This window comes from Danio rerio, chromosome 21, assembly GCF_049306965.1.
Source record: "Danio rerio strain Tuebingen ecotype United States chromosome 21, GRCz12tu, whole genome shotgun sequence".
NCBI classification, from domain to species: Eukaryota; Metazoa; Chordata; class Actinopteri; order Cypriniformes; family Danionidae; genus Danio; species Danio rerio.
In genome coordinates, this window is record NC_133196.1 from 3,357,501 (window position 1) to 3,375,000 (window position 17,500).

Here is a 17,500-nt window from a genome sequence, read left to right on the forward strand (position 1 = left end):
CATGCAGTTCTGTGACCTAATCTAAAGTGAGGACTATTTATGCTTTATAAATCCCTTATAAATGACAAATAAAGGCTCAGTTCTATTCTAAACAGGAAAAAAATAAATAAACGACTTTATTTATTTCTATTCCTTTGAAGATACACAAATGAAACTACTTCAATTGAAAAAAAAAATCTTTGCAACCTGATCTAAAATAAAATTACTGTAGAGTTTAAACATTGCATCCTATTATATTATTAAATTATTGTATTGTTTTTGTTTTATACAATTTTAGTCGTATTTTGACACTCCTGTCATTCAATGTTTAAACTTTACAGTAATTTTACTTTTTAGATAAGATTGCAAAGATTATTAAGAGCAAATTTTTATTTTATTTATTTGTTTTTATTATTATTTTATTAATTTTTGTTTATTATTATTAGTTTATTTTCTCTTTTCCTCTCTTTCCCCTTCTACTTACTACTTACTACTATTATTTTTATTTATTATTATTATTATTATTTATTATTATTATTACTTGTCCTCTCCCTGATTTCCCATCCTCCCCTCTCCTCGACACCTTTGTCATAAATGGTATTACTTTTATTTTTTTGTAATCATTATTATTATTACTGTTCTGACTTGTCCGGTTATCATTATTACAAGTATTTATACCATTATCATTTGTAAGGTTGCAGTTGTTGTAGTTGTAACGGTAGTAGTTGTGGTAGTTGTAGAAGTAGTAGTAGTTGAAGTAGTAGACATTGTAATAGTATCGATTGTTATTGAGTAATTGTTATGGAGATTATTGAAGTTGTAGTTCATGTAGTAGTAGATGTCATTGGTATAGTAGTAGCAGAAGTAGTAATGGTGTGGTTGTTACAGTAGTAGTAGTAGTCGTTGTTGGTGTAGTAATATCAGTAGTAGATGTTGTTGATGTAGATGTAGTAGAAGTGATTGTGGTGGTGGTAGTAGTAGTAGTAGTAGTAGTAGCAGTAGCAGTAGACGTTGTTGTATTAGTTGTAGCAAACGCTATAGTAGTATCAGTAGTGGTAGTAGTATCAGTATTAGTAGACATTGTAGTAGTAATAGTCGTGGTTGTGGCTGTAGTAGAAGCAGTAGTAGTTGTAATATAAGTAACTTTCTGTAGTAGAAGTTGTTGTATCACTTGTGATTTATTATTATTGTTGTCATTTATTACTGTTGTCCTTTCTTTCTTTTTTTACTCTCATTTTTACTATCATACATTAATAAGCATTGTTGTTACTCCCTACCTCTGACTGGTTTCTTTCTATATGTTTTATCTATATCTGTGACACTTGCTTCATTTATTGACTGTTATTGTTCCTTATGTATGTACTCTGACCTGTCCACCAAGTTACCTTTACATGCATACACACACTCACACGCACACACTCAAGCACATACCAGTACATGACTATATTGTTGTTGTTTTTGTTTTGTTTTTGTTTCGTTGCTTTGTATTTGTTGATCTTTTTCTTGTATTTGTATGATTTTTGCATATTCTAAAAAAAAAAAAAAAAAAAAAAAGATTATTAAGAGCATAAGAGCATTAAATCATCATTTATAAGGGATTTATCAAGCATAAATAGTCCTCACTTTAGATTAGGTCACAAAACAGCATGAAGTTGAGTTAATAAAGCATTTATTCACATATATAATCATTAATATATGCCTGAACGATAAGATGTATAAACATTGATTTTAAAAGTTTATTCATCATTTACTAACTCATTCTGAATGATCCTAAAAACCACCAACTAATCCGAAATACAGCTGGTTTGTAAATAATGAAACACTAAATTTAGTAATGAAAAATAAATGATTAACAAAGTATGAAAATACAATTATTAAGCACAGTTAAAATGTGTTTCTAATTCAAGAAAAGAGCATTTATAGCTGCAGTTATAAACTGCTTGCTAACGTTTATTAATGTAGAGTTAATGCTAAACAGATAATGAATTCACCACATGCTAATGCTTAATAAAGGGTTCATGTTGTGTAGTTATTATAAAGTGTTACCATTTAGTTTAATTTGGATGCATTTTTCCGATTTGGTCATTCAGCTTCTGAAATAAATGTACCATAATTAAAAGGGCACTTATTTTACCCCCTTTTCAAGATTTAAGATACGTCTTTTGTGTCCCCAGAATGTGTCTGTAAGGTTTCAGCTCAAAACACACATCAGATTATTTATTAGACCTTTCAGAAGTGTAATTTTCTGCTTTAAACGCACTGTAGCTGTTTTTGTTGCCTGTGCCTTTAATGCTGGTTCTCCCCGCCTACCATTCCACCGGCTCTAATTTGGCATAAAAATGTACACATTTTACAGATGAATACACAGACACAGTTAGTAACATTGAAATCAAACATGTATTTTTGAAGCAGAAAGACTGAAGCGGTCGTATTATTAATGTATAATCAGATACAGTGTGAATTGTGTGTCTACAGTGGTTGTCGGTGGGTTTTGTGGCTCAAGGCACTTAGATTTGGCTTACAAATGCCAGAGTTCATGAATATGAATGGCATTCTAATGTTGATCAGCATCTTGGCCAGACTGATATTCAAACACACTTATCAAATGTCAGCCTGAGTCCAGATGCAGAAAACAGAAAGTCTCTTCCGTGGCTCGTGGGTCCAGCTTTTTATTAACAAGAGCCAATTTCGCCTGCATGTTGTTCTGGAGCTGCTTTATGATGAATGATGTTTGAAAGAGTTCCTGTAGAGCAGAGTTTTATATTCAGCAACTCTATAATAGCAGAATTAGAGGAAGCAGTGGAACAGAAGCTTCTTCTGTCAGAATGTTCTGCCTCTGTTTGGAACGTTCACTGTAATCATTAATATGTAAAATAGAATGAAATAGAATAGAATATTTTAAGATTCAGAATGTTCTGTGATGTAGAACATTCTGATAGCATACACTTACCGGCCACATTATTAGGTACACCTGTCCAACCGCTTGTTGATGCAAATTTCTAACCAGCCAATCACATGGCAGCAACTTAATGCATTTAGATATGCAGACATGGTCAAGATGATCTGCTGCAAAGCGAGCATCAGAATGGGGAAGAGAGGGGATTTAAGTGACTTTAAATGTGGCATGGTTGTTGGTGCCAGACAGGCTGGTCTGAGTATTTCAGAAACTGCTGATCTACTGGGATTTTCATGCACCACCATCTTACAGAGAATGGTCTATGAAAGAGGAAATATTCAGTGAGCCGCAGTTCTGTGGGTGCAAATGCCTTGATGCCAGAGGTCAAAGGAGAATGGCCAGACTGGTTCCAGCTGATAGAAAGGCAACAGTAACTCAAATACGCACTCGTTACAACCGAGCTCTGCAGAAGAGCATCTCTGAACACACAACACGTCCAACCTTGAGGCGGATGGGCTACAGCAGCAGAACACCACACCGGGTGCCGCTCCTGTCAGCTAAGAACAGGAAACTGAGGCTACAATTCACACAGACTCACCAAAACTGGACAATAGAAGATTGGAGAAACGTTGCCTGCTCTGATGAGTCTCCATTTCTGCTGCCACATTCGGATGGTCGGGTCAGAATTTGGTGCTAACAACATGAATGCATGGAGCCATCCTGCCCTGTATTAACAGTTCAGGCTGCTGGTAGTGGTGTAATGGTGTGGGGGAGATTTTCTTGGCACACTTTAGGCTCATTAGTACCAATTGAGCATGGTGTCAACGCCACAGCCTACCTGAGTATTGTTGCCGACCATGTCCATCCCTTTATGACCACAGAGTACACATCTTCTGATGGCTACTTCCAGCAGGATAACGCACCATGTCATAAAGCATGAATCATCTCAGACTGCTTTCCTGAACTTGAGTTCACTGTACTCAAATGGCCTCCACAGTCACCAGAGCTCAATCCAGTAGAGCAGATTTGGGATGTGGTGGAACGGGAGATTGGCATCATGGATGTGCAGCCGACAAATCTGCAGCAACTGTGTGATGCTATCATGTCGATATGGAGCAAAATCTCTGAGGAATATTTCCAGTACCTTGTTAAATATATGCCATAAAGGATTGAGGCAGTTCTGAAGGCAAAAGTGAGTCCAACTAGTAAGGTGTACCTAATAAAGTGGCCGGTGAGTATAGAATAAAATCTTTTCTTAAGGTTCAAAAGATTCTTCTGGGCAGTACCTTTTCAAAAGGTACATATTTGCATATTAGTACTCAAATGTACCTAAAAATTACCTTTGAGGTACTATTATGGACTCTTAGGGCAGTTCTCTGCGTTCTTGGAATTGAGAAACAGCCATAATTTATTTCTGTAGAAAATATCCCCCCCCCCGCGACTTGGTTTCTTCCACTCAACCCCGCCATCTCACGTAAAATGGACTATGCCAAAATATACCACAGAGCAGGAAGAACGATTGCTAGAATATAGCTCAATGGTGGTTGTTGATAGTTTAAAGTTATAAAACAGCAGCTGTGTTCACGTGAAGCAACCCCCCCCCCCCCAATCCCCCACACCGGTCCGTTGTAAAATTGACAACCGTTGACCGGTCTGCGGTGATAAAGTTGGGGACCACTGTCTGAGGGTACAAATATGTACCTTCCCCAGAGACAGCTCTTATACCTTTATTTCTGAGAGTGTAGGATATAATAAAACAGAATATTCATAATCAAATTAAAATCACTTTAATTGTCACATCATCAGCAGCACGTGTGCTATGATCAGTGAAAAGCCTAGGTGCTGGCTCCAGACAGTGCAAAATACTACAGCAGGAGTGGACAACCCTGTTCCTGGGGAGCCGCCTCCCTGCAGATTTCAGCTGCAACCCATATCAAACACACCTGTCTGTAATTATCACCTGGTGTTCAGGTCCTTATTAATTGGTTCAGGTGTGTTTAATATGGGTACTACAACATACAACAGCATACTTCCACAAAAAAAAAAAAAAAAAAAAACAGGACAATGAACAATTGGCAGTGTTTACAGCGATATGTACAATGAATAGGTGTACACATAGTTGTAGGCAGTATTGTTTTAAGTATGGATTGGTTAAAGTGCAGTGCATGCTACATCTTGATGGTGTGCAGTGAGGGCTATGGAATAGTCTGTGTGGAGTGTGTTAAGTGTTCATCAGCCTGATAGTCTGAGAGAAGAAACTTTTCTTCAGTCGGCTGGTGCCTAACCGGATGCTGCGGAACCATCTGCCTGAGGGTTCCTCATGCACCGCCTGGTGTAGATGTCTTGGAGGAAGGGAAGCTCACCTCCTACTACGCATCCAGCAGTTCACACAATCCTATGTGGGCCTTTGCGATTTGCTGCTGGTGCTGTTTCCATACTAGGTGGTGATACAGCCAGACAGGATGCTCTCCACAGTGAACGAGCGGAGGATGTGGGGGCTCATTCCAAACCTCTTCAGACGCCTGAGGAAGAAGAGGCGTTGTTGTGCCTTCCTCAACACTGCGACACAGTCGAAGGATTCAAAAGATTCCTGTGTGATTTAAAATGTTCTGGCACAGTTTGGAATGGGAAACTGTACTGCAATGCTGCAGGGCTTATGTGTGAGTTTAAGAATGAATGTTTCAGTAGTCAGAGATTCAGATGATCGTCCTCCACTGTACTCATGTGTGAAGTGTGTTTTTCAGACTCACACTCCTGTAATGTCTGTGTGTGTGTTTTGTCTCTTCATTTTTCTTGGTTCTGTCCTGGTAATGTCCACATGACGTCCGCTGGAGGTTAATAGTGTGAAGCAGTGGAGATGAGTTAAACTGGTCACACTGTCCTCTGCCCGCTGTGCCAACCTGATTTATGGCTTTCTGCAGGGCAGTAGAGATCTGCAGCCGCTTTACTTTTTTCAATTACAGCAGTTAAGCGGTAAAAGCCAAAAAATGTCTTGATAATTCAGATCTGAACTGGAACAAAATCCAACCGGATGTTTTTTATTTCTTCTTTTGGTTATACCTTAAGACACACACACTCTCTACCTGTATTCATATATAGTGAGGTGTGTATTTGTGTTATTTTTTGGTTACACTCATAATATACACGCTTATTATTATTATTATTATTATTATTATTATTATTATTATTATTATCATTACTATTATTTTTATTATGTTAATTATTATTAACATTATTACCATATTTACTATTATTATATTTATTATTATTATTTTTATTATTAATTTTTATTATTAACATTATTACTAAATTTACTCTTATTATATTCATCATTATTATTATTATTATTATTATTATTATTATTATTATTAACATTATTACTACATTTACTATTATATTTACTAATATTATTATTATTATTATTATTATTATTATTATTATTATTATTAATATTATTAACATTATTACCATATTTAAATTTTTTTATATTTATTATTAATATTATTATTAATAAGTTATTATAATGAAAAATATATATTACAACACAGATTGTATTTTTAAATAGTATTATTAATAAAAAAGTGTGTGTGTGTGTGTGTGTGTATATGTTATGTAATATGTTTTTATTTTTTGTATTATTTATTTTAATATTATTTAATATTATTATTATTTTTGTTGTTGTATATAATACACTATTATTATTTTTTGGTTATTCTTCAATGTTTTATTTTTTATTTAATTATTTATTTATTACTTAAAATTTTTGTCATATACATCCCTAATTATAAAATATAATAATATAAATTAATACTTAATTTTATAAATATATTTAATCCAAGTCTAAGTTTATATAAGTATATTCAAAAACATAAATAATAAAATAAAATAATCATGTATATTAACTAAAAATAAATAAGTATGGATATATATTGTTGTGAAATAAAACTAATTCTAAAAACTAATAATATATGTATATATATATGTATATATATATATGTATATATATATGTATATATATATGTATATATATATGTATATATGTGTGTGTGTGTGTGTGTGTGTGTGTGTGTGTGTGTGTGTGTGTGTGTGTGTGTGTGTGTGTTAATATAGGTATATTTAAAAACATAAACAATAATAAAATATAATAATTATGGACAGTTAATTAAGCATGAAAGTATTGTTTTGAAATACAATTAAAATTATTTTAAAGTGCATAAAATATATTAAATATAAAAATGTAATGTAATAAATAATATAACCCTTAATATGATACAACAAAGACAAAGCTAAACATTAAAATCCCTGTACATTTATTTATTACAATCTTTTATTTTTAATTTAATAACAAAGTTATTGCTTCACATTTTTGGGCATATACTTAATTATTAATTTACATTATTATGTTTTATTATTAGATGTATAAGTATATTTTATATAGGTATATCTTAATATATTTAAAAACCTACATATTAAATTACAGTAATTATGAACAATTATTTAAGTATTTAAATATGATTATTTAGTTATTGAAGTATGAATAAATTGTTTTAAAACAAAATTTACATTCTTTGAAAAGTGCATATAAAATATTAAATATAAAAATTTAATGTAATAAATAATATAAAATAAAATGTAAATAAGATACAACCTAGACAAAGTTAAATATTAAACCCCATTACGTTATTTATTTATTTATTACAATATTTTATTTTATATTTTTAACAATTTAGTTATTACTTCACATTATTTAAAATCATAAATAATAATAAAATATAATAATTATGGATAATTATTCAAGTATTTAAATCATTATTTAGCTATTTAATTATGAATATATTGTTTTGAAATAACTAACATTCTTTAAAAAATGCATAAAATATATTAAATAATAAAATGTGATGTAATAATAAATAATATAACATACAATAAGGTACAACCAAAACAAAGTTAAATAATAAAATTCCTAAACATTTATTTATTTATTTATTACAATCTCTTATTTTTAATTTAATTATTGAATTATTACTTCACATTTTGGGCATATATTCTTATAATAAAATTTAATAATAAAAATTATAATTAAGTAAAAGTAAATTTTATATAAGTATTTGTTAATAGAAGTATATTTAAAAACATAAACAATAGATTATAATAATTATGGATAATTAAGTATTTAAATATGATAATTTATTTTTTTTAATAAGTATGAATAAATTGTTTTGAAATAAAATTTAAATGATTTTAAAGTGCACAAAATAAATTAAATATAGAAATGTAAAGTAATAAACAATATAACATGTAATACAATAAGATACAAGCAATGCCAAATTTTACAAATCCCTATACATTTATTTATTTATTTAAATAATTATTACAATATTTTATTTTTAATTTAATAATGTAGTTATTACTTTACATTGTTCTGCATATACACAAACATAATAAAATGAAATTAAGTATAAATATATTTTATGTAAGTAAAAGTTAATATAAGTATTTTTAAAAGCATAAACAATTAATTATGCTAATTATGGACAATTATTTAAAGATGATTATTTAGTAATTTAATTAAGTATGAATACATACAATTAAAAATCCTTAAAGTGCATAGAATATATTATATATAAAAATGTAATGTAACAAATATTACAACATAAAATATAATAAACAACCAATATATTTTATATGTTGTAAGTATATTTATTTACTTTACATTATAAAATACAATAATTATGGATAATTATTTAAATGTAATTCAGTTATTTGATTAAGTATAAATCTATTGTTTTAAAATAAGAAAAATCTTTAAAATATATTAAATATAAAAATGTAATGTAATAATTAAAATAACATGTAATACAATAAGATACAACCAAGACAAAACTAAATATTAAAATCCATTTATTTATTTATTTATTTATTTATTTGTTTGTTTGTTTGTTTGTTTGTTTAATTATTTATTTAATTACTTATTCATTGTTTGTCAATAAATAAATATTTTTTACTAGTATAAATAAGTTGTTTTAAATAAATTGATTTATTTAATCTCTTATTTATTATTTATTTAAGTAAATAAATATTTTTTTCACAAGTGAATAATTTGATTGATTAGCTGATTGATTTGTTTCTTTGCTTGATTGATTGATTGATTGATTGATTGATTGATTTTGTTTATTAAGTCTGGCTATTGTAGAGTGCAAGAATATAATTAAAATTATTTATTTATTCTTTTTAAAGGTCGCTTCTTTTCCGAATGAAGTGAATGAAGCCGTCACCGCTGTCCACCTCTAAACCACTCCCGTGACCTGCAACAACATCCACCTCTGAAAACTCACATTTGGTAAACTCATACACTTTTCAAACCATCAAAATCTGACCTCACCAAGATGGAGGACCCCTACAGAGACCGGACGTCTCTGACAAAAGGTGCTCGTGACATCGCCAAAGAAGCCAAACGGCATGCGGTCAAAAAAGTCAACAAAGCCGTAGACCGAGCATCAGACGAATACGCCGGACGCTCTTACAGTCGTTTTGAAAATGACGAAGAAGACGGCGGAGATGATGGTTATTATCAGGACGGTCAAAATCATAGAGAGGATGACGAAGGATCTAGTGACGCAACTGAAGGACATGATGATGAGGATGAAATCTATGAGGGCGAATATCAGGGTGTGCCAGCAGGGGGTGGGGCTGTGAATGGGCGGGGCCAGGCTGCGATTGACCAGAATCTGAAGGATAAACATGAACTGGAAAAGGAGCGTGAAGCGGATGAGGAGGAGCTGGCGCAGCAATATGAGCTGATTATTCAGGAGTGCGGACATGGACGCTTTCAGTGGCAGCTCTTCTTCGTTCTGGGACTGGCGCTCATGTCTGACGGTGTGGAGGTGTTTGTGGTGGGCTTCGTTCTGCCCAGCGCTGAGACCGACATGTGTGTGCCCAATTCTGGAGCCGGGTGGCTGGGTGAGTACACAGATAATCATGCTAATAAAATGAAACCGTACAAAAATGCTGCCGTTCATGATGCTGGACAGTTTTAGAAATAGAATTAGAATCAGAATCTGAATTAGAATCTGATTTAGAATCAGAATAAGCACCACAATTAGAAAAAGAATCAGAATCAGAATCAAAATTGGAATCAGAATAAGAATTGAAATAAGAATTTGAATCAGAATAAGTATCAGAATTAGAATCTGAATTAGAATCTAAATTAGAGTCAGAATAAGCATGAGAATCAGAATAAGTTTCAGAATGTGAATTAGAATCAGAATAACCATCAGAATCAAAATCTGAATTCAAATCTGAATTAGAATTAAAATAAGAATTAGAATCAGAATAAGCATCAGAATTTGAATCAGAATAAATATTAGTATTAGAATCACTGAGATCATCCTTAGATAATCACACCAACAAATGAACTGTAGTGTAGTGCAATTTATATCAGAATCAGTATAAGAATAAGACAATGAATCTGTATCAGAATCCATATCAGAATAAGACAATGAATCTGTATCAGAATCCATTTCAGAATAAGACAATGAATCTGTATCACAATCCATATCAGAATAAGACAATGAATCTGTATCAGAATCCATTTCAGAATAAGACAATGAATCTGTATCACAATCCATATCAGAATAAGACAATGAATCTGTATCACAATCCATATCAGAATAAAACAATGAATCTATATCAGAATCCATATCAAAATAAGACAATGAATCTGTATTAGAATTCATTTCAAAACAAGACAATGAATCTGTATCAGAATTAGTTTAAGAATCAGGATCAGTGACAGAATCTGAATCAGAATTGGTAACAGAATTAGTATCTGATTCAGTATCAAAATTTATCGGAATCAGTATCAGAATCTGTATCACAACAAGAAATAGTATCAGAGTCCATGTCAGAATTTTTTTTCAGAATCAGAATCAGAATAGGTATCAGAATCAGTATAAAAATCAGGGTCTTAGTATCAAATCAGATAATCACACCAACAAATGAACTGCTTGAAAATGCTCACTTTCATGACACTGGACAGTCTTAGAATCAATATTTGAATTTGAATAAGTATCAGAATCAGAGTCAATCAGAATCAGTACACGAATTAGAATCAAACCAGAATCTGTATCAAAATCCATATCAGAATAAGACAAAGAATCAGTATTGGAATCCATGTCAGAACAAGACAATGAATCTGTATCAGAATCCATTTCAGAACAAGACAATGAATCTGTATCAGAATCCATTTCAGAACAAGACAATGAATCTGTATTACAATCCATATCAGAATAAGACAATGAATCTGTATCAGAATCCATATCAGAATAAGACAATGAATCTGTATCAGAATCCATATCAGAATAAGACAATGAATCTGTATCAGAATGCACGTAAGAATTTGTATCAGAATCAGTTTAAGACCAGAATCAGAATTGGTATTAGAATTGGTATCTGATTCAGTTTCAGAATCAGAATTGATCAGAATTGGTATGTATCTGAATCCGGATAAGAATCAGAATCAAAACCAGAATCATTATCAGGATCAGTATGGATATGAGAATCAATATCTGAATCAGTATCAGAATCTGTATCAGAACAAGAAAAAGTATCAGAGTCCATGTCAGAATTTGGTTCAGAATCAGTATCAGAATAGGTATCAGAATCAGTATGAAAATCAGGGTCTCAGTATCAAAATCAGATAATCACATTAACAAATGACTGTTTGAAAATGCTCACTTTCATGACACTGGGCAGTTTTAGAATCAAAATTCGAATCTGAATAAGTATCAGAATCAGAGTCCATCAGAATCAGTACATGAATCAGAATCAATATTAGTGTCAGAATTTGTATCAGAATCATTATCAAATTCAGTATCAGAATCCATTAGAATCAGTATCTAAGTCCGTATAAGGATCAGAATCAAAACCAGAACCATTATCATAATCATTATGGGTATCAGAATCATTATTAGAACCTGTATCAGAATCTGTATCAAAATAAATAAAAGAATCAGAATCAGAATCCCTCATCAGAATTTTTATTGTTGATTTTTGATTGCAGAATGTTGATTTTACGGCGCCTTTAAATAAAATGTATTATTATTATTATTATTATTATTATTTTGATGAGCTGTTGTCTGGTGTCGGCAAAAAGATTTCCCCTCGGGAAACCAACAACAGGTGCTATGTCATAATCATGCAAGAGCAAGGTCCTGATTACGTAACGCAGTGCGAATGTTCACTGAAGTTCAGAAGTTCGAGAGATTCGCTCGAAACTCGTGCCACTTCATTCTTGTGAATCGCGCCACAGCATGTCTATTCGCATCTTTGCATTGACTTAAAGAGCCCCTGTTTTTTCTATTAAACAAGATGATATTTTGGATTTAGGTGTCTCCAACAACAAGTTAATCTGCACTGATTGGACTGAAGACCAAGGCTGTAGTGATTGGTCGCTGCGTTCAGCACAAGAAAAGCCCACCATGGCTGTAAAGTAGCACAGAGTATGTGAGAGCCCAATGCAGGAACGCAATAAATCAATGAGGTTAAACACCAGCATATAAACATAATAAATATTTTCTCTTAACCCTTACAGGTATAAAACAATGACACACACTCAATATTAATCCACACAGTGGCAAAAGTTGAACTATTTTGAAAATTGCTGATGGTGGCCATAGCAAAGACAAACAGCAGAGGATCACCAATTCAGAAACGCATTTAAATCAGTAAAGGAAGAAGCACGCGTAGTTTTGGATGCGATATGTGAACAGCCCCATACAGATTTAACCTAAGAGATACAGTACAAACACTGATCTGTAATAGATACGTGATCACAAGCCGTGCGGGGTGATTACAACTTCTAACACACGATTAAACACATATTTTGCAAACTACAACAATAACAAACTACGCCAGCAATAATTTTAATGACACATGTTCTGATCTGGAGGAAGAAGAAACTGGTCCATTTGAACTGTTAAAGTTACTGACAAAGTCCCTGTCAAAGTCCCATAGTCTCTGCTGCCTCAATAGCAAACTGCTGACGAATCCCGCATTGCAGCCTAGGTTATTGTTTAAAAAATCAGAAAAATTACAGGAGCAAACACAGCACACGGTTGGCTATACTGTGGTGATGTTGTGAAAATGAACTTTAACCCTTTATTCCCCTCAGCCAATTCTCAATCTGTCAGTGATCGTCATCTTCAGTCATGATCAGTTCTGTGATTCCCCCGTGCCTCTGCTAGTGTCTGAAGGGAAAGCGCTTTCACATTTTACTGGAACTACATATTTGGTGATGTACTGAATCGACATTGATGCGATCAAACAAAAGATCCGAATCCAACTCGATTCGCTTATTCGACTCAGAGTCAACTATTTCGCTAAAGAATCAATAGTTTTAAACATGCTGCACTTAGATTTAAACCTTCGCTGGATGTGATTATTCACTTAGCGCTGTGTTACACACTGCATGTGACTACAGGGCTCAACAATAAGGACAGCCGGGTGGCCCTGGGCCAGCGTGAGAGACTCTTGAGACAGTAGACAGGATCATTACTGGCCTGATTGGGACAGTGCTGCCTTGTCACTAACATTTAATTGTCTGCGACTATTTGTCAATTAGATGCATTTTAAGTGATTTTAAGTCTTCAAACATGACCTTCTCTGTGATGTCGTAAACACCATATTGCTTTCCAGTTCCTCTTATCTGACTTGATGTTTTGAGCATGCTATTTTTTTCCATAACCTGGTAACAATCAGTACAGAGAAGAAACAGCAACATGGCGGCAACATCAAATTATAAGTAGGGTTGGGTACCGAAACTCTTTGGAACCGGTATGCACCAATGACTGTAAAAAATATGGACGACACGACAGCCCCTTTTCCCATTGAACACCTTGAGGGCAAAACGCCTGCTTGACGGGCACAAACTGTCGCAAAAGACTGCTGAAATTGGAGCCTTGACATGCGCAGAAGGACTGTCTGATGGAGCCAGAGGAGGAGCCGCGAAGTCGAGCTTCCAACCAAACGCTTTATGTAAAATCAACCACGCCCCCCGAACTTCTCAGCATGCGTTTGCTGTCATATCAACACAAATGGATGTAATAACGTTAACAAATATGAGGGTTTTTTATATTCAATCAAGCCAGCTCCGGGCTGAAGCACATAACCTACTCGCGGCGTCGCGGGCTGATTTCGGCTCGCATGCAGCAGCGCCGGCTCGCTCGGCCGCCGCATCTGGCTCAATTGACTCAGGCTAGAATTGGGCAGTGAGTCCAGGCATCCAGAGAAGGTCCAGCTGAGGTAGTCAGTCTGAGGTCAGTCTGAGCTCTGAGGGGTAAGTCTCCGGCAGGCGAGAATCTAGCCGAACTGGTCCAAGTGTATTTTGCCATCTGGGTGGTTAGGCGTGTATCAGCAAACTAATAAGCCCGAAAAAAGCCCTAACCTTAGCGAATAAACAGTGTTCCACCAGGATCATGTATGTCAGAAACTGTAGTTTACTGCTGAACTCATTTTGTCATGGTAAAATAACACAGAAATCGAATAATAACACTTCATTCTTCTGCCGAAGCTCAGACGGTCTCCTTTGAGAAACTGTCAATCACAGCTGTCAATCACGATGACACGCCCAGCATTAAATTACTGCTAAAAACAAACTGTTTACAAAAATGAAGATCTGCACCTATTTCAGCACAATAACCAGTGCCTTAATCGACCAGAACCATCTTTCGGGACATTTTATTGCAAGTGTAATAATTTTTTTTATTTGGGTTCAAGTCTCCTTCATTAACACGGAGGAGGCGGGCTTTATGACTTGTACTGCAGCCAGCCCCCAGGGGGCGATCTAACGGCCGAGACCTTCACTCAAATGCAGGCTTGCGGCACACTTGGTATGCACTGGATCAAATCAGCATATGAATTTCAGTGTCTAATTTCGGTGCTGTAACAAGAACGTAAAGCAGGTCGCGCACCGGAAGCGCCGCTCGGTGACGCGCAGCGCCATGCATTAAAGAATTCGCAAGTCAGCGGCTGTCCGCCGTCATGATTGTTCATATTTCTGCGCCATCTGAATAGTTTCATTTTAAATAACATGCGAATGTGCATGTCTGGTGTGTTATACTATCATCTGTCATGTGTGCGCTGTGCCGCGGCTCTGAGCCGCGCATCTGCTGTGTGTCGCGCTTAAGAAGCATAAAGGGTGCATTAAAGACACACGTGAGTAAGCGTTGTGTCACACCATCTCTAAATGTTTAATTCCAAACAGCTTTGAGGGATACGGATGTCAGCGATGTCAGGCGTTTGTTATTGTAGCTTATAGAAGGCAAATCGCACAGTACAGCGCATGTTGTGAGCAACTAACTTCATCAACACGCATAATCGCGTTCATCTAATTTGCTTAAACTAAGGATTCTACAGTATAGCTATATTTTACAAGCAAGGACTCTGACACACCAACATGCAGAAAAGTTCATTACAAATGTTGCGTGTAAGGGAGAAACACGTCAAACTTATAACATGTGAGGGCTCATGGAATCACCTTTAAGGTGAGGAATGGCCCATCTCTGACAGCTTGTGACATATAGGCTGGTGACGCAACGGTGTTGATGGATCTATGTTATTGCATGTAACTGGGAATCATGAATGTAAGGGTGCTTTCACACCTACACTTTTGTTTCGGAACGTGACTCGTTTGCCCAGTTAGCGCGGTTCGATTGGCATATGTGAACAGGGCAATTGCGGTCTGTTCCGCGCCAAAGTAATCGCTCCGAGATCGCTTGAATGAGGTGGTCTCGGCTCGATTGAAACGAACCCTGGAGCGGATCGATTGCAGTGAGAAAGCGATCCGATCCGAGCGCGGTTATATCACAGTGTTTTATGGATATGTAATAGGCTTACGGCTATATGAAGAGAGAATTATGAGTAGGGCGGGAAGTTTCGCGAGTCTCCGGATGCCCGCAAATGAGTGATGATCTCCCGGTAATCTCGCGTCTCCCTCCGGTCCTCAAATAGGCATCGTTGCGCACCCTTCTCACCCCTCCCTCCCTTCTCCCTCCACCCCTTCTCATCCGTCTCTCCTCAGACACGTCGCGCGCGCTCACCCTGTCAATCACCACCAAACCACCACCTCTCCTGACAGCTTAGCGGGACGCTGCAAAATAAACCCTGACACTCTGACCAATGTGAGGAGAGTTTACTCGCACGTGACTTGTTTTAGCTCTTTTGGTCCGATTAGAAACTTTGCAGTGTGAAAGCGAACCGCTCCAAGAGCAAAGAGCAACAATGTAACATTTGTTATCTCTGTTTCGGAATAACTGAATCGATTCACAGGTGTGAAAGCACCCTAACATTCAAAAAGCAGCTCATGTAAACACCTAAATCATCGTATTGTCTTATTCTGATTAGGGCAAATCAATCGATCTCTGATATCCATGTAAAAGTAGTCACAAGCCCCAAACCCAGAAAAAAAGGTGTTTCCTGATTTTGATGACAGCCTTTCCATAGGTAAGTAGTAAGCTAATGTAATGTTAATGGCATAATGCAAATCTTGCATTTATGCTAACAAACAAATGATCAAAATAAATATAATAATGCAATTCAAATAAACAAAATATGAATGGATGTTTACTTTAAACCTATTATAAATATATATTTATATTGCTCAATCATAATGATAGTGATATATATATATATATATAAACATCATTCATTCATTCATTTTCTCGTCGGCTTAGTCCCTTTATTAATCTGGGGTCTCCACAGAGGAATGAACCGCCAACTTATCCAGCACATTTTTACGCAGCGGATGCCCTTCCAGCCGCAACCCATCTCTGGTAAACATCCACACACACATACACATACACACTCATACACTACGGACAATTTAGCCTACCCAATTCACCTGTACCGCATGTCTTTGGACTGTGGGGGACACCAGAGCACCCGGAGGAAACCCACGCAAACGCAGGGAGAACATGCAAACTCCACACAGAAACGCCAACTGAGCCGAGGCTCGAACCAGCGATCTTCTTGCTGTGAGGTGACAGCACTTTTTAAAAAAAAATTTATTTTGTGTCTAAAAGGTATCGCTTCAGGCACTGTTTTGGCAACGGTACCGTTTTTAAAGTATCGATTTAGCACCTGTATCAAAAAAAAATTCAAACGATACCCAACCCTAATTATAAGGCTAAAAGAAAATGTCTGTTTCTAATGTCTTGGAAGCAGACATTTACATGTTAACAACACAACAAAAAAATGAAGTGATGTTTTGCACAGTTTGACAAGTTAGCTCACCTTTTGTTAAATAATTTTGAACCGCAATTTAAAAAAACTCCACATTTTCTATACTACTCTTTTTGGTTGCATAACACAGACTAGATTCACAGACTTTATTTTTGACACATTATTTAAAATATATGGCCAAAAAACAGCAATTAACTTCCCTTTTTTTTGGCAGGGCAAGTAAAAATCTGAACCACTGGCCCGATCAGACCAGTAGAAAAGATCCTTAACGTTGAACCCTGGACTAACATGGTAATCATTCGCACTTAACGCTTCATCCGCATCTAATGTGAACATAGCATGAGAAATAGAATCCTAAATCCAGAATCAGTATAACAATCAGCATCA

General features: G+C 35.0%; 1 protein-coding gene across 2 annotated transcripts in view; it reads left to right on the forward strand.

The window, feature by feature from the left end:
• The window catches only part of LOC101884074 (synaptic vesicle glycoprotein 2C-like), a 128,031-nt gene that overhangs the window by 20,578 nt on the left and 89,953 nt on the right, over nucleotides 1-17,500 (forward strand). For both annotated transcript variants that reach the window (XM_073935687.1, XM_073935688.1), the window contains exon 2: nucleotides 9,113-9,835. In XM_073935687.1, coding sequence (XP_073791788.1) covers nucleotides 9,262-9,835 — 574 coding nt within the window. In that variant the 5' untranslated portion in view covers nucleotides 9,113-9,261. The remainder of the gene's footprint in view (nucleotides 1-9,112; nucleotides 9,836-17,500) is intronic.